Raw genomic sequence first — 19701 nt, 5'->3', positions numbered from 1 at the left:
GTATTTTGAGGGAAGATTCGGGTTTAGATTTTGGAGACAATATTGTTTAGAGAGGCAACTACAAACATTGAAAAGATAGTTTTCGTAAGTCATTTTAGCATTTCATTTAATTTTTTGTCTCTTTTAGTTCTTAAATTTACATTTTTTTTGTTAAATTGCCTTAAAATGGATGGAAAAGTTAATGTTTGTTAACGTTACTGACGTGGCATACACGTGGATTGCTATATGGATGACATGTCAATACTTAATTAAATTTTAAAAATATTAATTTTTTATTTTTTAATAATGTTAATGATTTTTAATTTTTAAAATATATTTTTAAAATTTTTAAAATTTTAAAAAATTAATTAAATGTCGATGTTTCATCCACGTGGCAGCCCATGTGGCACATTTGCAAAGTTTAAAAAGTTAACTTTTCCATCTATTTTGGGGTAATTTGATAAAAAATATAAGTTTAAGGGCTAAAAAAGGTAAAAAAAATTAAATGAAGGACCAAAATGACTTTGCTTTATAAAATTAGAGAGTCAAATAAATTATTATGTGAAATAAAAAAAAAAAGAATACACTTGATTCGTAGGAGTGGGCGGCCTACACTAATTGGCAAGATGTTCATAGTTTACTTGTTCCTATTTTGGGTTGGTTAAATTCTACTATTAGTTTATGTATTTTGTGAAAATTGTAGATTTAGTCTATGTACTTAATTTGATCAATTTTAGTCCATGTACTTTTCAATTTGGCTTTAGTCCTTATACTCTTTGAAATTTAAAATTTGAGTCATGTCCTAAATAATAACAGTTAAATTCGTTTGGTTAAATTTAATTACTAGTCACGTACTATGCACACATTTGTAGATTTGGTCTATATTTAGATCATTCTAAGTCCTTATACTTTTCAAATCTTGAAATTTCAGTCTTGACGCCAATGATAGTTATTGATCTATTAACTGAATTTTTAGTGAGCAATATGTGGAAATAGCAAGCTTACTTGACATTACACATATAATAATATGTTTGGTGTATCAAATTTTGGAAATAGCAAAATTTCACTTAATGAGTTTAACTGTTATTGTTTGGCTGTGACTGAAATTTTAAATTTTGAAAAATATAGAGTAAAAACGATTAAATTAAAGCACAAGGATTAAATCTACAACTTTTACAAAGTACAAGTACTAATAGTAGAAATTGACCTTTTTAAGTTCGGATATTGCAAGTTCTCAAGTCACGGAGGATGGACATAGGACAGGATGTGTGGGATAAGCATGGCGAGTTGGGTTTTATAGTCGTCATATCCCCTCTCTAGTTTTTGTAGTTTCATTTCGTACTAATGAATTTCTCTTTCCTCAAAAAAATATGTGACGTTTTTTTATCATCTCTTGTAAAATTTAAAAACTCTTACTATGTGCTAAGCAATTCTCATTTTTTTTATACAACGTCTAGAGCTATCTATAACCCCTACTCAACTCTTAAATATGAGAATAACTGCTATTTAATTAATGCGCTCAAACCTACATTGATAATAATGTCACTGCCAACCAAATTGAGTGCGGGTTTAGATGGGCGGCGCGATGCATTTAGCTTATTTTCTGTCTCACGCTACAGTATCACTACAATATCTATTCTCATCGCCACCACCCATCCGAATCCCCGACAATTACCTTTTATTTTTAAATGCATGTCTAAATGATTTTGTATGGATTTGCATCACTACCACATTATATTCCTCCACCTTTTCACAACAATTTGATTACCCAAAAATTAAAAATACCCTTTGCCAAATTAGGGGGTTTTGAAATAAAAGTCAGAATAATGAATATGAATGCAGTCATTTTTTTTTATATACAGCCAGCTAGCTAAAGCATGATATTAAATATTAATCAATATGTTACCAATTAAGGCAAAAGAAACTATGATATTAATGAAGATGGCCAAAATATATTATTCCTCTATTTTAAGCAAATGATAAAGATGGGAAACTAAGTTAAACCAGTTATCTTAATGGGTTTTAATACCCATTTTAAACCTACTTTTGTCTGGCATTATTAATTACATCCTTATACAAATTTATACATGTTTTCAATATCATATTAATCATTACGGCATTATGTTGCAAGTATTTTCTTTTGGGGTGTAAATAGGAGGATAATGCGTTTCAGCGTACTCGAATCCACGCCCTCTTGTATTGGTAATAATGCCCATACCAATCGAACTAAGACTCAATCAGCGGAAATATAGGAAATAATAAAATAAGTTAAAACAAGTTAAAAGCAATCCATGCCAAAAGCTGAGTCTAAGTTGATGCAATAAAGTTTAAGTTTTGACTAAACATTTTTTTCAATAATTAAATCCTGATTATAATAATTAACCACTTCAATTTTCATTAATCAAATTAAGTCAATATTTTATGTGAAAGCGAAATCAAACCGATCATAAGATGCCAGCAAATTAAACCTCTCACACATAATACATGTACATAAGTACATAAACACATTTATGGTTTTTGCTTCCACACATGCATATAAGGTTGAATTATTCAATGGTTCCTATAATATAAGTTAAAAAGTAAATTAGTCCTTCTACCGTAAATATACCGATGACTTGATGTGTTTTAAAGTGACTTGAAAAGAATTTTTTTTGATGAGAAATAAATTGCACACTTTTTTTCAAGTGAGTTTAAAATAAGATAAGTTATTTTACAGTCTATGAAGACTAATTTTTTCTAGGTTCGTGGTGGTCAATTTCAACAATGTCACCTCCAAGGTTAGAACCAAAGTTATCTTTCTGTAAGTGCAATGTGTTCTACCGCTGTGCCCAACATTTATTGATCAGCCAACATATTTTTAACATCGTTTACAATTTGATCTATTTGCTTCAAAAATTGGTAAAAGTATCATAGAGACCCCTATGCTAGGAGTCGGTTTGCATTTTGCCCTTCTATTCAAAAAATAGGCAAATTAATCTTTATACGTTAGATTAAAAAGCAAACCAGCCCTTCTGTTAAACATTTCATCCATTTGTACTGTTTAAAAAAGGGCCTTACATGTCAGCATGTCACGTGTCACTATTTGATTATTTCATTAGCCATGGTAGTTTTTAATAGCACAAATGGATGAAAATTTTAACAGAAATAATCAATTTGCTCTTTGATCTAACATACTGAGATTAATTTATCTATTTCTTTAGTAGAATGGGTAAAATACAATTTGACTCTTAATACAGAGGCCTCATGATACTTTTACCTCAAAACTTAAATATTTTTGGATAGAATTGCTCACTATTATGGTAGAACGAGTAGAAGGAGTAATGGTTAAAACCCCTTGTTGACACCTACACGACCAAGGTTCAAACACTATTGATGTAATTTACATGTATGTACAAATAAAAATAGTAGAATGACAAATTTGCTATTAAGTCTATATTATAAGGACTGCCCAAGTAGTTTAACCATATAATATAATATTATTATATGTTTGTATATAAATAAATGGGTTTTGATGAGTCACCTTAGATGTTCCATATTATGTTCATGCAATAAATAAGCTGTAAACCTCACTTGTCTCTAGGAAAGGAAATGAACAGTTTCCTACACTCAAAAGAAAAACCCTTGAAGAGAAATATTTCTATATAGCCGGATTTAAATCACCTCTTCATATTTTGCTACAACCCCAACCCAAAAGCTCTTCATTTGTTCAGTCGCCGCCGGCCGGCGAAGATCAGAGGTGTGTTTAATTTTATCAATATTTTTTTATGATATATATCTTTTTCATCATATATATGGTTCTTGTTCTTCATTTCCTAATGAAAGTGGACTCACTGAGTTTTAAATAGGCTTTGAACTCAAGGCTTTTGAGTTTCCAGCTTCTGATCTTTTAGCAGTGAAAGAATCTGATTGAAGATGAGGAAAGCAGCTCATCTTTCACCATTGTCATCACAGTTCTACAACATTGGTACGATAATCATCATTTTATAAGCTAAACCCTATATATATATACACATACACCATTGCTAACTTTTCTGGGTTTTCTTTTTCTTGGTTTTAGGAAACAGTGAAGCTCAAATGCCTTACTTGGATGTCCTTATGCAGATGGAAAGCAAAGGGTATAAGCTATTTTATGCATTAATTAAGAATATGAGTAATATTAAATAATTTTTTTATATAGGGTTAATATATACTTTGGTACTTGAACTTGGTTTTCAGAGTTACCGAACCTGAATTTGGTTTCAGGGTTGAAATTGGTAACTATGATTTTTTTTTCCAATTGGATACTTGAACTTAGTTTCATAGTTCAAATCGGTATCTGAACTTGGTTTTTTTTTGTCCAAATTAGTACTTACTTATTTGAACCAATTTGAACAAAAAAAAAACCAAGTTCAGATATCTAATTGAACAAAAAAGGTTTAGGCATCAAATTGAATCTTGAGGCCAAGTTTATATATATAAACCTTAAATACCTATGTTTTTTTTGTCCAATTACGTACTTCAACTTTGCTTTAAGGTTTAATTAATTTGACACCTGAACTTTCTTAATTCAAATTGGTACCTAGACTTGGGTTTTTGGTTCAAATTTAGTATTTACCTATTTGAACCCGAACTATGAAAGAAGTTCATGTACCAATTTGAACCAAAAAACTAAGTTCATTTATCTAATTGGACAAAAAAACCTTAAGTATCAATTTGAACCTTAAAATTAAGTTCAAGTACCAAAATGTATATTTACCCTTAAATATATATATATATATATGGTGTTCGCATGTCTGCAATTTAGCTCAAAATTCAATTAACCATTAACAAAGAGTACTTCATTGATGATTTCATGAATGGCTTTACTTTAATTGCAAAAAAAGGAATATAAAAAGGTGATAGATACAATCATACAAACAAAAGCCAAAAAGAATTAAAATTCTTGCAAGTCAAGAACTTACAAATATTGAAAAAAAACCCAAATTTAATTAGTGGTTGCTTTTGAACTCTTAGCAGAAATGTGAATGGAGATGCCTTTTCTATGGAACCCAAAATATTCTACAATGACAACCAAATAAGAGATGGGGCCTTTGCTATTCCTTACCAATCCCATTTTAACTCTAATTTCTTACAAGGTTTGCTTCTTATCTATCTCTATCACACCTTTTACTATTTTTAGAAAGTTTTCAACCCTTTTGTGTGTGTGTGAATCTCAGCCTAACATCCCCTTTTTTGAGAAATAATTTTATGAAACAATGACGTTGCGTTATCAGTATTAGATTATTGAAAAGGGATAGCATTCATGTTTCATTCAGTCTTTTCTTTTCTTCTTTTTATAATTTTATGCATGCAATATTACAAGTAAAACAAATAAATGCCCTTTTGTGTGATGTTAGATTACGAGTATGGTAGCTCCAATTTTGACAACAATTTTCAGCAATCTATGTCACTTAGCAGCAAGCTAGCAATTCCATATCTTGAATCGGTAAGTAAGCTCTTTGATTCCTTTTAGTAGGCACTTCTATGTCAAGTTATTAATATTAGAAATGTGTATAGAAATTAATTTCATTTAAAAATTGGGTTGGGTTTGAGTTCTATCGTATAAAATTCGAGTTTAGTTCAATTCAACCCGTTTTTCAATTTTTTAATTTATATAAATTATATTATTTGAAAAAAAATGGGAATGTTGTAAATATTTAGAAATTAAGTTGTTTGTGTTTAAAAGTTGAATAATCTATATTGATAAGGTACATTGTATTTCCAAGATCAAAATTTAGGTGACGTTAAAATGGAGATGCTAGATAAAATAAATAAATAAATAATATTAAATAAAATAATACGTATTTACAATAGACAATTAGAGGAAAAAATAAGATGGATGAATTTAAGCTAATTTAGATTGCGCATAATTTAAGTATATATTTCAAGCTGGTCGGACTTGTGCAAGTATAATACAATGGTAGGTCTTGGGAGTTGGGACTAAGTTTTGGGTGGCTGGTAAAATTTTTAAAATTTTTAAGAGTTTAGTGAGAATTTGTTTTAAAAAAATTAAGGGTTTAATTAAAATTTATAAATTTTTTGTGAGATTAATGAGAAATTTCAAAAAAAATTAATTAAAAGTTCAAAAAATTTCCAAAAATCATGAGGGCCTAATTATTATTTTTTTAAATTTAAGAGAAATAAAAATTTCCCAAATTTTAGAGTGCACCGTTACAATCTGCGTATCTTAATACCATATATAAGCTTTGTTCCGTACAGCTCATAAACACCTTTAAATATGTTGCTCGAATTTTAATATGAGTATTAGATATTAATATGTTTGATATGAATATATTTTTCTCGTTTTTAAAATATTTAGAAGATTATATTCTCGGAATATATGTGAATCACAAGTATTGATTTGATTTTTCTTAGGAAAGCATTCAAAATGGAAGGAAACGTGAGATTGAGTTTAATAATGACCCAAATACAGCATTGGATGAGAGGAACAAGAACAAGAGGAAGAAATTATTAACCTCCTTTGAGCAATCTCATAGAAGCAGTCAAGAAAGGACAGAAATCAAGGATTTCAGGGTATGGGATTTTTCCAGCTTTTAATGCCATGAACTACGATAGAGGTCAATCTGATTCTGGGGTTTTCTTTGTCACCTAATTATGAAAATTTTGTCTTTTTTAGTCGATAACTGACTAACATAAAAAAGGAAGCTAAAACAACCGTTTTATAACTTTTCAAAGTTGGACAATTAACGAATACGAGTCATTTTCATTCTAGTTGAATATGCCAGTGAGGAGAAGCCAAAAGCTAAGTGACAAAATCACAGCTCTTCAAAAGTTGGTATCCCCCTATGGAAAGGTAAGTTTTAATTTTAATTACTTCCAAATTATATAAATAATGAAAAATTATTTTGTTTTTAAAAGTTGGTATGGGTTGATGGGAATTCATTGCAGACTGATACTGCTTCAGTCCTTCAAGAGGCTTCTCTTTATATCAAACTTCTCCAAGAACAAATTCAGATGCTGAGCAGCTCATATAAGAGTCTTAGAGCTATTCATCCACAGGTAAATTATGATATAATCTAGTATAAAATATTGTTCTAATCGAGTCAAGCTCAATTGAGTGTATAAATTTGGGTTTTAATTTCTTTTAACAGTTTAAACTCGACTCGACAATTAACGTATCAAATTTGAATTTTTTAAAATTTTTATTAATAAATTTGCATTTTATTTGAATAGGAGATTGGAAAGAAGCAACAAGATCTAAAAAGTAGAGGACTTTGCTTGGTTCCCATTTCATTTACCCAAAGAGTGGCAAAAGAAGAACAATCATCCTTGGAAATTTTAAATAATATGTAATGCAAAAGCATTGTCATAGTTTCATCCCATTACATATATTTACCATATTTCCAATTTTAGTAGTTGAAATTTATTGGGAAATAATGTATACATTTGGCTTTTCTTAGTAATGGTAGTAGAGTTGTGTGACTCGAATCTCAGTCTGAAAAGTTCGAGGTGCAATCCACTTGTTAAAAAGATAAAATAGAAGGATCAATGGCCGAAGGTACTACTATTATCAATGTTTATTATGAGATACAAAACATCTCTCTTTATTATTCAACATTTTCAAAATTATTTTAATATATACTAAACTATTATTTAAACTCTTGATTGAGTTGATGTCACGAGTACCAAGCACCAACTTGGTTAGTGAAATTATGAAAATATTTTTTAAGGTCGGATTTGAATGCATACCATTTATAATTATAAAATATTAACTTTACCGCTAAATCAAAATTTTATTTTAATCTAATATTTACATTTTTTATTTTATTATGCATATTTTATTACCTCAATCAGTTGTATAGAATGATAATGTAATTATTAATTAGTTTCATAACATATGCTTCATTATTTATTGTATGTTATTTTTAAACATACTTCTGTATTTTTAATATATAATTTTCACACGCATACGCATGTGATATAGAACTTTTAGTATATCTTTAAAGCTTTCTTACATTGTAAAATTTTGACATTTAATAAAAAAATATGAACTACTATATGTTTTTATTTAATTTTGTGCATATTATACATATTATGTTGTCATTAGTTTCAAAGCATACGTGACTTTATTTAATATATGCCATTGTCACACTCGTATATGTACACACATGTAATCCAATTATTAGTATTTTTTTTTGTGACTGCATTATATTTGGAAAAAAACAAGTCTTACGACAAAATAAAATAAAGGGTAAATTATACTAGCAGCCACTTAATTATTAATAAATTTTTTGGATCACTCAACTATAAAAGGTTATAAAATAGTCACTCAGTTATTAAAAAATTTCCTTTTCTGTCACTAGCCGGGTAACAGTTGTAGCTTTTAAAATTGACATAATAATAATTTTAACTCTCAATTTTATACGTTGTGTAATTTGGTGTTTTTTTCTTGTAGTTTTGTTTTTTATGAAATTGAGGATTAATTTTTAAAAAAATGAGAAAAATATTAAAATTATTATCTTGAATTTTGGGTGTTTTTATTTTTGTATATTTTCAATCAAATTTAGCTGATTAATTTGATTTTTAGCTTTTTAGGTGAAAGAGTCACAAAGAAAAATAAAATTGAAAAAAAAACTCAAAATTATATAACGTGTAAATGTGGAGGGTTTAATTTTTAGAATCAAAAGTAAATTGACACAATGTATAAACGTTGAGGGTTAAAATTGTTATTATGCTATTTAAAAGCTGCCACGGTTAGTTAGTTGGTGACCAAAAACGATAAAATTAAATAGTTTAGTAATTATTTTGTAACTTTTCATAGATAAATAGCCAAAAAAACTAATTATTAGATGACTATTAGTATAATTTACCTAAAATAAATAATAAATAATTTACCAAATATGAGTCATAAAATAGATATAAAAAATATTTTTAATAAAAATGGGTTGTGTATTAAATTTCAAAGTTCATCAAACGGCACCGTATTTCACCATCGACCTTTTTATCTCGACGGGAATTTTCCGCTTACTTTCCTCCTTATCTCAAAAAAGTGTCACTGTCACCGTTCTACAACGTGGCACGTTTTCTACATAAAAACACGTGTCGTTTTATAGTTGGGAAATATCACCAAATTTATGACAATCAGTGTAACTTTAGCAATGAAACCACACGCGGCGACACGCACCAAAAAGAAAAAACGTGAAAGCAAGAAAAAGAATAAGGAAAAAAAAGAGAAAAAGGAAAGTACCAAATTGAAATAAAATAAAAGGGTAAACTGTTAAAATAGTCACTTTTATTTATCTCAGGTTACATTTTAATCACTTATGTTTGAAATGTTACGTTTTAGTCACTGAGCGTTAATTGTTATTAACAGTGTAAAGATAGGCTGACATGATACGTTAAATCATCATTTCAAACAAAAATTTTAGGTTAAATTATACAATTGGTCCCTATATATTTTTTTTGAGCAATTTTTTTCTTTTACGTTAAAAGAGATGGAGAAGAGAAGAAAATAGAGAGAAAAACATAAGAGAATAAAAATTAAAGAAAAAAATAAAATTTCTAAGAACATAAAATAAAAAAATTGCTCAAAACGAAAAAATATGACGACCAATTATATGATTTAACCTTAAATTTGTCTGAAATAATAATTTAATGTGCCACATCAGCTTCTCATTACACCCTTAACCATAATTAATGGCTCAATGACTAAAATGTTACAACACAATAACATAAGTGACTAAAACGTAACATTTCAAATATAAATGACTAAAATGTAAACTGAGGAAAATAAAAGTGACTATTTTAGTAGTTTACCTGATAAAATAAAATAAAAATATAAAAATGAAAAGCCTTGGTTTTTTCAAGCAGTTATCGGCTATCGCCAACCCCAAAAAAGAAAAAAAGAAAAAAAAAAAGAAGAAAACTCTAAGTCCATCAATTATCACTACAATCTCTTTCCCCTTATTTTCTCTCCAAAGAAGCCCTAGATTTTCTCGGCCTTTCTTGCTATTTCCCTCGCTTTCTCGGGAAAAAAATGGTAAAAGACTCTTCTCATCAACTCTTTTTCTACTTCACTATTCCTTGTTTCCTAACCTCTGAATTATATTCAGTTCTCACATTTTTTTCAATTTATTTTTCATTTTTATTTGAGGCATTAAATTTTTTTTTGATTTGTTGAATTAGGTTTAGTTTTCATAAAATTAGGAGTAATATTTCTTCAATTTAGTGTTTGTTTAGGCTGTCTTTTAGTTCCACCGATCTGGTTTCAATGTTCGATTCGATTTTCATGTTTGACCGTTTGACCTATAGCGGTTACGTGTTTGATTTTCAAGAGTTGATTTTCTTGTTCGATTATTTTTTCTCTCATCCGGTTTGCTTCATTTTGCATTTTTTTATTTACTTATTTAGATTTTAGAATATATTATGATTTCTAATTTTAGTTTTTTCTTTTTGTTTTACAAATGAAAGTTTTTTGGCTGTTGATTGAGTTGGAACAATTTCGCAAAAGAATTTGCCTATTTGAATTTCTTGATTATTATAGTTAGGATTTGGGAATTTAGGAATATATAAAAAATGTAAATGGTGTGCTTGAGAAAATAGGATGGAATAATTTACAATGTTTTCGCTAAGCAATTAATAGTGAAAGGAATAAATTATTTAACTTGGCAATTTTAATGGATTTTATGTTTGGTGGGAATTGGCCTTTTGTTCTTGTTTCAAAAAAAATCTTTTTAGTTTTCTGGCTATTGTTGTCATTCATCGGTTTGTAAAACCATTTGATTAAATAGGATAAATATGAGTAATAGGTCCTTCGAGTTATAGAAGTGTGTCGTAAATTTAGATTAGAATGGAACTTACACTACTTGGTATTAGTTTAAAAGTGGAACGGTACATATCGGCCAGTAATGGAACGGTTTGGAGAGTGAAGCAACCAGTTTGTTTAGCTAATGTGAAACTAAATTTTCTGAAACCCCCTCCTAGCAATGTGATTTGCTTTCTTAAATGAAGAAGGATTTATTTATAACACTTGATTATGGACTAGATTCTTAGTAATTTGGGAGCTCTTATTATAATGTTAGACTATTCAGTTGTTATCTAGCAATATGGATTTCTGTTTGTCTTGGTTGATACATGATACTGGCTGAGGTTGTTCATGGGTCACAGGCAAACGCAGCTTCAGGAATGGCTGTGCATGATGATTGCAAGCTGAAGTTTTTAGAACTGAAGGCTAAAAGGACTTACCGCTTCATAGTTTTCAAGATCGAAGAAAAACAAAAGCAAGTTGTTGTGGAAAAGGTTGGTAAACCTACTGATAGTTATGAGGCTTTCACTGCTAGCCTTCCAGCCGATGAGTGTCGATATGCTGTGTATGACTTTGATTTTGTGACCGATGAGAACTGCCAGAAGAGCAGAATTTTTTTCATTGCCTGGTAACAACAAGTGATTCTGCATTTGTAATATTTGTGACCTCTCCTGAATTGCTTCACTGATATGTTAACATTATGTACTTGAAGGTCTCCTGATACATCAAAAGTAAGAAGCAAGATGATCTATGCGAGCTCAAAGGACAGGTTCAAAAGGGAATTGGACGGTATCCAGGTAGAGTTGCAAGCTACCGATCCTTCCGAGATGGATCTCGATGTCATAAAGAGCCGTGCCAATTGAAATGTATGTACCATTTCGACTTTGAAATGGAACTTTATACTATGTGGTTCACATAAATGTAATGTCTATATCAACTTTGGATCTTGGAACTTGCTTTGATATTGGGTTATATCTGTGGATTCTTATGGGGTAATGCCTTTCCTTTTATGTTGAATTATATAAACATAGCTGAAATTATGTGTTACCGGTGCATGAAACTTCCATATTACTTGCATTTGAACAATTGCAAATTATTTATGGCCTTGAGTAGACTTGTTCAAAGATTTGGTTATCAAGTTAGAAGGTCTCGTTTTTAATGTTATTTTCTATATTATATGATATTTTTTAAATAATAAAAGAAGTGATATAGGCGAGCTTTAGGTAAATTTTGAGTTCATGTTTTGAGTCAAATTGGGCTTAGCCAACTATAGGTGTGCTTAGCATTGACTTAAAAAGCTGAAAGATTTAACTTTTGGTTTTTCAAAAGTGTGTTAAAATTATTAGCTTGCATTTTATTTATATATTCAAATTGAATTTTATGAAGATTTTATATTAATTACTTAAAAAATATCTAAAATTTATATTTCATATATCATAATATTAACAATGAAATGTAGTAAATTATTTGTTAAGCTTAATATATACGTAGTGGAGGTAATTTGGTGTTTTAAAAATTTGGAAGAAAAATGGTAATAAACAACCGGTCGTAATTGTTTACCTCTACTATCTTATCTTGCCATAACTAAAAATTTTCTTAATTTTATTAATTTACTTTTGTTAAGGTTTTCTATCCAAAACTTCAAGTAAGGCCTAACAATAAGAAATACATTTGACAAACAAAAAATACCTCTCAAAGGTTGATATTACAATAATTAAGCTCACTTAAAAGATCGAAAGAAATAACTACCCGAAGTATGTGTATGAAGAAATATGAGAAATATAATGAAAAATATTTCAATTACGCATAATAAACATTGTAAGCTTGCTTCTTGTCTTCTTCTGAGTGTTCTTCAGCTCTATTTATATTATTTCATTGATTTAATTTGAAATGATTAGAGACAAAATTAAGCTGTTTGAGACATTAATTCGAGCATTAAAAGCAGTTGTACATGAATAAGTATTGGTACCCTAGGTTTTGGGGTTTGATTCTTTCTTTCTTTTAAAGTTTGTGCGAGTATTGGACCAAAGGTGGGAGAGCTGTTGTACCTCATCAGGTGGGGGTTGGTACCGTGGGTTTTGAGGAATCAAAATTGTGGCTTGGGGTGCGGTACCAACTCAGATGGGGCTCGTACCCCTTTGCTAAATGGCTTACTGCCAAGCTAGGTACCGCACTCTTTGTCAAACAGGTTCGGTTCCCCTGTGTCACTTTGTTTACTAGTAAGGCGGGGATTGCACTCCTTGACCTGGGTATCGCATCTGGGGTAAAAACATTCAGAAAATTTTCTTAAAACAATTTTCAAACTTTAAAATTGATTTGACTTGAAAATATTTTCTTAAAATGTCTTACAAGATTTTTATCTAAACATCATAAAATCAAACGTAACATTATTTCATTATAAAATTAAACCATCGAGCTTTGTTTTCGAAGTTTAGAGTTTGTTTTTTATTATCTCCATCTTGTGCTTTTTTAGATAATTTGCTTATTTAGTAAAATTCTTTTTTTCCGTGGTTGTTTACATTTTTCATTGGAAGAGTTTTTCTACGTAAATATTTATGTCCAGTTTTTCTCTATTCGTTCTTATTTGTTGCTTATAGGGGTCCATCCCCAACATATTATATAACTCAAAAATTATATTTTTTATATATTTAGTTTATAATATATATTAAATAATAATTAAAAATATATTTATGATAATAAATAAATATTTACTATAACATTATATAAAACATATAATTTATGTTTATCATTATATAATTATAAAATTTATACTATATTTATTTTGCATAATTAATTGTTTGTTTTTTATAAAGAAGAAAAGGGGAAGGAAAAAAATTTGCTTGCTTTCAATTTGTAGCCATTGGTAAAGGCAGTGCCTTTGAGAGGCAAGGGGGTTAAAGTGGTTATCCAAAAAAAGCCAAAATTTTCAATGCCAATTTCAACTTCTTTTGCCTTTATACCTTTGTCTTTCCTCCAATTTTTTAAAGTAATAGAAAAATATTTGATGCACGGTCCGTAGAATTTTTAGATTTTATAAGTAGAGTTAAAATATTGATAAATGTCTTACAAAAGTTTAGTAAAATATTTTAAGAGATATTTAAAAAGAGAAACACATGTCAATTTTTTAAACCTACTTATAAAATAATAAAAAAATATACTGTCCGTGTACCAAATATTCACTTTTATAAATAATACATTGTTTATTCTAGTTTTTGGTAATTATTTTTAATGAATTTATTATTATTTTGATTTAAAGGTTTCCATTTTTTATTCATTTAATGATAAATTTATATAATTATATATTAATTAATATTTACAATAATAGAATCACACGCGTATGCGTGTGGAAACCACGTATTTAGAGCGCATAGGCGGATTTATAAGTAATATAAAATAAATAATAAAATGTAAGATTTGAAACTAATAATAATAGCACATATGGAATATGTACTCAATGTTACTTTAGTTGAAATGGTAAAGTTGGGAGAGTGTATATTTGGTGTTTTGGTTTAAATCCCATTATAAGCATGAATTTTTTTTCCAGATTTTATATAAAAAAGATAAAAACGCCCTCAACTAACAATTATTGCTTTGATAAAAATAAGGACATTTTGGTAATTTAATAAATGAGCTGAGTCTCAGTTAAGGACATTTCTGTAATTTCTTAATTGAGATGATACCCAGTTCTTAATCAAGAGTTTTATTAATAGTATAGATAATATTAATATATTAATAATATATAATTATGTATTAAAATTTTAAAAAGGTCATAAGTAAAATCATATAAAAGTTGTAGTCAACATTTCATATCCTCACTCCAATTCATCTCATCACATAATCCACCAATATTCAAAATTGATAGATGCAATTTGATAGTCTAATATGCAAAATATAACGGCACAAAAAGATCACAACAGCGCTCGAACTGGTGACCTTCTAATATGCAGCCAAATACTCTTACCACCGAGCTATGGATTTAAATTACGTGTTACTTGGCAAAAATATATAATTAAAAATTAGGGCCCAACCGGGTTCGAACCGGTGACCTCTTGATCTGCAGTCAAATGCTCTACCACTGAGCTATGGACCCCTATGAGATGTGATTTTACTTTGGTTCCTACATGTATAAAGAATGGAAGGACGGACTTGGCAAAAATTTATAATTTAAAAATGCTTTTTGAAAAGCTTTTGCCGCAGCGGTCGTGTGAACCAAAAACCTGATTCCCAAAAAATATAAATTTGTATCAAATTCGAACTAATAACTAATCCCAACATTAAAGTATTGAACAAACTCATATAAGCAAAAAATTTCAAATATCATTCATCATGAGACATATAATTGTCACTATAAATAAGAACAAAAATTCCAACCGTAGTGATTAATATTGACATAATAGAGATAAGTGAATCAATAAAGTAGTCAAACTCGAAAGAAAAATCATTATTGATGGTCCAAGACCATACATATTGATAGATAGAACTTCCATTTATTTGTTGAATAGATAGATTGAGCGAAAAAATCATAACTATACTTAATAATAAAATATTGGGAAAAGCCCATATACGACGAAGATTTTTTGTTGCCGTCGTAAAAAGTAGGAGTCCCATTCCTATTAAAATAGGAATGAGAAGTGGAACAAAAGGTATGATCCATGAATATTGATATGCATGTTCCATAAAAACTTTTTTGTTATTCTTTCTTAATTAATCGTTTCTGATTCGCCGGCTCTTATATCTTTTGATTGAAAAGGATCAATAAAAAATCGAGAGATTACAAAGTTAACTGGAATTTTTTATTCTTAATTTTTTAATCTTTCGCAACTATTTAAAAAATATAGAGGGCCCAACCAGGTTCGAACCGGTGACCTCTTGATCTGCAGTCAAATGCTCTACCACTGAGCTATGGACCTTATTGAGAGGCAATTTTACTTTGGCTACTACATGTATAAACTATGGAAGTTTTGGACGGACTTGGCAAAATTAAGTAAAAGCAGGGCCCAACCGGGTTCGAACCGGTGACCTCTTGATTTGCAGTCAAATGCTCTACCACTGAGCTATGGACCCCGTTGAGAAGCAATTTTACTTTGGCTACTACATGTATAAACTATGGAAGTTTTGGACGGACTTGGCAAAATTAAGTAAAAGCAGGGCCTAACCGGGTTCGAACCGGTGACCTCTTGATCTGCAGTCAAATGCTCTACCACTGAGCTATGGACCCCGTTGAGAAGCAATTTTACTTTGGTTACTACATGTATAAACTATGGAAGTTTAGGACGGACTTGGCAAAATTAAGTAAAAGCAGGGCCCAACCGGGTTCGAACCGGTGACCTCTTGATCTGCAGTCAAATGCTCTACCACTGAGCTATGGACCCCGTTGAGAAGCAATTTTACTTTGGTTACTACATGTATAAACTATGGAAGTTTAGGACGGACTTGGCAAAATTAAGTAAAAGCAGGGCCCAACCGGGTTCGAACCGGTGACCTCTTGATCTGCAGTCAAATGCTCTACCACTGAGCTATGGACCCCATTCAAAAACAATTCTACTTTGGTTACTACATGTATAAACTATGGAAGTTTAGGACGGACTTGGCAAAATTAAGTAAAAGCAGGGCCCAACCGGGTTCGAACCGGTGACCTCTTGATCTGCAGTCAAATGCTCTACCACTGAGCTATGGACCCCACTGAGAAGCAATGATACTTTGGTTACTACATGTATAAACGATGGAAATTTTGGACGGACTTGGCAAAAATAGGTAAAATTAGGGCCCAACCGGGTTCGAACCGGTGACCTCTTGATCTGCAGTCAAATGCTCTAGCACTGAGCTATAGACCCTGTTGAATTTTTAATAAAAAATAAATTCGTCTTTTTGTAAAAGGTCACGGTTATCATATGTTTTTTGTATTGTTGACACTTGACACACAAAAGATGATAACATGAAGCTTTAGAATTAGAATGAGTAACAACAGCTTGCTATTAGGTGCCACCATATAATTAAAAACTGAAACACTTCCTTTCTTATCAAACTATCCAATTTTCATCTCAAATTAGCAACAGCTTCATCAAAATCGTTGTACATACAATATTTGTTTCCAGAAACAACAATATAAAGAAGTACTATTTTCTAGAAGTTTATGCTTTCATAAACCTGAATTCGGATTTGGAAGCATACATTTCAGAACCTTTCGATTGAAAGCAAACACTACTTATACATTAAAAGAGGATGAAGTTACGCTTTTAAGAACCCCAAAAGCCAGAAAAGGCTGCAGCAGATGGCTCTCATTGCAATCTTACACAACTCAAAGAAGTGTCTTGATCTTTGCTTCTGAACATGATCGAATCCAGATGTTAATGTGGTAGTGGTGTTGGGATCAGTTGGTTCCAACAAGGAGTTGCATGATATGCTGCATGGGGATAGGAGTGTTTCAGAAACATACAGCAAGAGCAAAACCATCAGGCTGCTGTCAATGTATTCGATCAGTTCACCAGCCCATCAATGTTCTTCTTACTTTGTCCACAAGCTGATTTCGAGCTCGACAGCTTGTTAATGGGAATTCATGGCTGTCATCCAAAAGAAATCTGTAGACTTCCCACTGGCGATCACAAGTCGAATGCCTTCCAATTTCAGCCTACAAGGAAACAGTAAAGAAATCACTAACAGATATTCAGCAAAGAAAAAAGCTAAAACACAGACAAGAAATACCAATGTAAATACTTACCAAGAAAATGCATATCCCTAGCATTTTAAGAGCCAATGTAACATCATAGAAAACTCGAGGCCTTCCCTTTCCAGATGACTCGACAGGGTTAGCAACCAAGAGTTCAGTATCAGGGCCTCGATTGACAACAATCACTCGAAAAGGTTGAAGCATCTCCTCTTGTAAACGAGAACATAAAGCATTCAGATGCTTGGGATCAACAATTTTGTTTCCATTTGCTTGCCGAATAAAAAGGTCCAAACTGCGGTAGCTTTTCGCATTTGAAGAGAATCTACCATAAGCAATCTAAATGATAAACAACAACAACCATGTATCGGTAAAATTGCGGGCACTGCCGGCCAATAAAACAAAAAATGTGTATCAAAGCCGCATGTTCAAAAGAAATTCTAGCGATCTAGACCCAGTAAATTTAGAAATAAAAGCATCCCAACTTGATACAAAGGCACAATAAGGGTATAAAGGACAGTCCCTAACTTGATTCCAAATAATATATCAAGCATCTCACAACAACAGGGTTGATACTTTTCCTCATTAAAAGTACGTCCAAAGAAGCCTAGATAACAACAATAATCAGAAGAAGTCAAATAACAGAAATCTCATGATAATTACCTGAAAATCAAAGTCCTTTGAAGTCCTCAAAATGTCATAAAAGAGTCCTTTCTGATCAACACATTGTATTTGAAGCAATGTATGAGCAGGGCTCAATAGATTATCTACAGTAACAGTGGCCTTCTTCAGTGTCATCATATCCGATTTGAGTTCCTTTGAGCTAGCTTCTTTGCCAGCCAACTCGTAGGTAAATAACTCTTCTGCTACTGCAGGAGGGAGAGAAGGCAAGGCCTTCAGATTCTCATATTCTGGCCCTGCCAACTGAAGCTCACAGCTGATGCAATAATTCTTCAAAACAGAAATTAGATGCTCCCTTGTGTCATCTCGTCTCTCTTTTGTATGTAAGAGTTCCCTGTAATGAGACAGCCATGCATTAACAACGGGTAATAAAAGTTTCCACTAGGTAAAGTAGATTTAACTCAGGAGAAAGTTTCGAAAGTTTCGACCATAGAACAAGTATACTGTATTATGCTGCTTTCATATATACAAATTTCTACAGCTCCACCATCTTCATCTCGATCTCAGCCAAAAATCTACTAGACTATAAATCTTAATCAACAAAAATCCACCATTACAGAAATCAACATTCACAAAGGTCCAAACAAGAACCAGCAACACTTAAAGGAAAAAAGATAGCACATCAATAAATCATCATAATGATGTTAAGAGCTTGTTCTACACCGCAAGGGGTGCTGACTCAAAACTAGGTATACATCCAAGACAACGAGAGTTGAAAACATGCTATACAAAGTTAAAAGAAATCAAAATTTGCATACTATATAAATCGGTCGAATAAAAACTTCTTTATAATATAAACACTCACATTCCATCCGTGATGAAAACCAAGTACATAACTCTTTCATCCGGCGTTGTCATAACTTTCACTCTTTGAATTGTAAACTGGAGCTCCGACAGTATCCTTGTAACATCTATTTAGAAAAATCCCATAATTTAGCTACTAATCTAAACATGGTGAACGAATCAATCAAAAAGCGTAAAAGATTTTAAAGGGTTCTAGGTCCCTAACCATGAAGTAATCCCTTGCGGTCCAAGCAACAAAGTTTCAACAAATAAATCAGAGGATGGGTTGTGCTTCCATTTCCATCTCCTCCTTGCTGATAATTAAAGGAAAAAAATGGAACCAAACACGAAGGGCACATCGAAACAAGCCTATTCTTCAAGCTTTCCCAATCAATTTCACATGAATTCGAAACATTTGGAACCAACCAAAACACCATGTAACACCATCTTCCATCCGTCGAAAAATCTAACAATAATAATTATATTAAAAAAAGGCATTAATATTATTAACTTAACACGGCTTTAATTAAAACAGATTTAAAGGTACCTGCTCTGGTGATTGAAAGTCCGAATTCGAGAAGGGTACGGCAAATATCACAGCCGAGACCGGGCTTATCGGGGCAATTGACGGTGACGATGGTGGGTTCCGATGGGTCTTTGGGTAATTGGATTAAAACGACGTCGTCATTTGGAATACCCATATCCGGTTGGTCTTTCAAAGGGTTGTCGCCGGCGGAATCAATGTCGGCGCAGTGAGAGGATGGGAGGGGCTACGGCGGCGAGGTTTTGGTTAAAAATGGAGGGGGGGGTT

At 31.1% G+C, this 19701-nt stretch overlaps 3 protein-coding genes and 8 non-coding genes across 12 annotated transcripts; 2 read left to right on the top strand and 9 right to left on the bottom strand.

Moving 5' to 3' along the window:
- The first annotated feature begins 3535 nt into the window (after positions 1-3535).
- Positions 3536-7538, top strand: LOC107886196 (transcription factor bHLH114). Of its 2 annotated transcripts, none has more exons than XM_041109907.1 (9): positions 3536-3715; positions 3825-3943; positions 4037-4094; positions 4975-5093; positions 5355-5443; positions 6373-6531; positions 6731-6811; positions 6907-7017; positions 7195-7538. In XM_041109907.1, the coding sequence occupies exons 2-9, from the start codon at positions 3892-3894 to the stop codon at positions 7309-7311; spliced, it is 786 nt and encodes a 261-aa protein (XP_040965841.1). In that variant the 5' UTR covers positions 3536-3715; positions 3825-3891; the 3' UTR covers positions 7312-7538. The 2 variants fall into 2 exon arrangements, with proteins under 2 accessions (XP_040965841.1, XP_016665556.1); XM_016810067.2 differs by having other exon boundaries at positions 3539-3715; positions 7192-7538.
- A 2275-nt stretch (positions 7539-9813) lies between these two features.
- LOC121225559 (actin-depolymerizing factor 4) lies at positions 9814-11809 on the top strand. The gene is made up of 3 exons (XM_041109906.1): positions 9814-9997; positions 11125-11390; positions 11475-11809. The coding sequence occupies exons 1-3, from the start codon at positions 9995-9997 to the stop codon at positions 11623-11625; spliced, it is 420 nt and encodes a 139-aa protein (XP_040965840.1). The 5' UTR covers positions 9814-9994; the 3' UTR covers positions 11626-11809.
- A 2971-nt stretch (positions 11810-14780) lies between these two features.
- TRNAC-GCA (transfer RNA cysteine (anticodon GCA)) lies at positions 14781-14852 on the bottom strand. Its single transcript has one exon. It is a non-coding gene; the product is annotated as a tRNA-Cys (tRNA).
- Positions 14853-15600: 748 nt separating this feature from the next.
- Positions 15601-15672, bottom strand: TRNAC-GCA (transfer RNA cysteine (anticodon GCA)). The gene has a single exon. It is a non-coding gene; the product is annotated as a tRNA-Cys (tRNA).
- Positions 15673-15754: 82 nt separating this feature from the next.
- Positions 15755-15826, bottom strand: TRNAC-GCA (transfer RNA cysteine (anticodon GCA)). The gene has a single exon. It is a non-coding gene; the product is annotated as a tRNA-Cys (tRNA).
- An 82-nt stretch (positions 15827-15908) lies between these two features.
- On the bottom strand, positions 15909-15980 carry TRNAC-GCA (transfer RNA cysteine (anticodon GCA)). The gene has a single exon. It is a non-coding gene; the product is annotated as a tRNA-Cys (tRNA).
- An 82-nt stretch (positions 15981-16062) lies between these two features.
- TRNAC-GCA (transfer RNA cysteine (anticodon GCA)) lies at positions 16063-16134 on the bottom strand. The gene has a single exon. It is a non-coding gene; the product is annotated as a tRNA-Cys (tRNA).
- Positions 16135-16216: 82 nt separating this feature from the next.
- TRNAC-GCA (transfer RNA cysteine (anticodon GCA)) lies at positions 16217-16288 on the bottom strand. The gene has a single exon. It is a non-coding gene; the product is annotated as a tRNA-Cys (tRNA).
- An 82-nt stretch (positions 16289-16370) lies between these two features.
- On the bottom strand, positions 16371-16442 carry TRNAC-GCA (transfer RNA cysteine (anticodon GCA)). The gene has a single exon. It is a non-coding gene; the product is annotated as a tRNA-Cys (tRNA).
- An 82-nt stretch (positions 16443-16524) lies between these two features.
- On the bottom strand, positions 16525-16596 carry TRNAC-GCA (transfer RNA cysteine (anticodon GCA)). The gene has a single exon. It is a non-coding gene; the product is annotated as a tRNA-Cys (tRNA).
- Positions 16597-16795: 199 nt separating this feature from the next.
- On the bottom strand, positions 16796-19693 carry LOC121225558 (ACT domain-containing protein ACR9). Its single transcript, XM_041109905.1, has 6 exons — positions 19438-19693; positions 19117-19356; positions 18913-19018; positions 18090-18441; positions 17481-17765; positions 16796-17390 (listed from the first exon to the last, which is right to left on the bottom strand). Exons 1-6 carry the CDS (start codon positions 19589-19591, stop codon positions 17244-17246), a joined length of 1284 nt encoding a protein of 427 aa, XP_040965839.1. The 5' UTR covers positions 19592-19693; the 3' UTR covers positions 16796-17243.
- Between the last annotated feature and the right edge of the window lie 8 nt (positions 19694-19701).

The sequence above is a fragment of the Gossypium hirsutum genome, chromosome D13 (genome assembly GCF_007990345.1).
Source record: "Gossypium hirsutum isolate 1008001.06 chromosome D13, Gossypium_hirsutum_v2.1, whole genome shotgun sequence".
NCBI classification, from domain to species: Eukaryota; Viridiplantae; Streptophyta; class Magnoliopsida; order Malvales; family Malvaceae; genus Gossypium; species Gossypium hirsutum.
The sequence above is the reverse complement of the archived record's forward strand: the minus strand, read 5'-3'. Positions and strand labels throughout refer to the sequence as shown.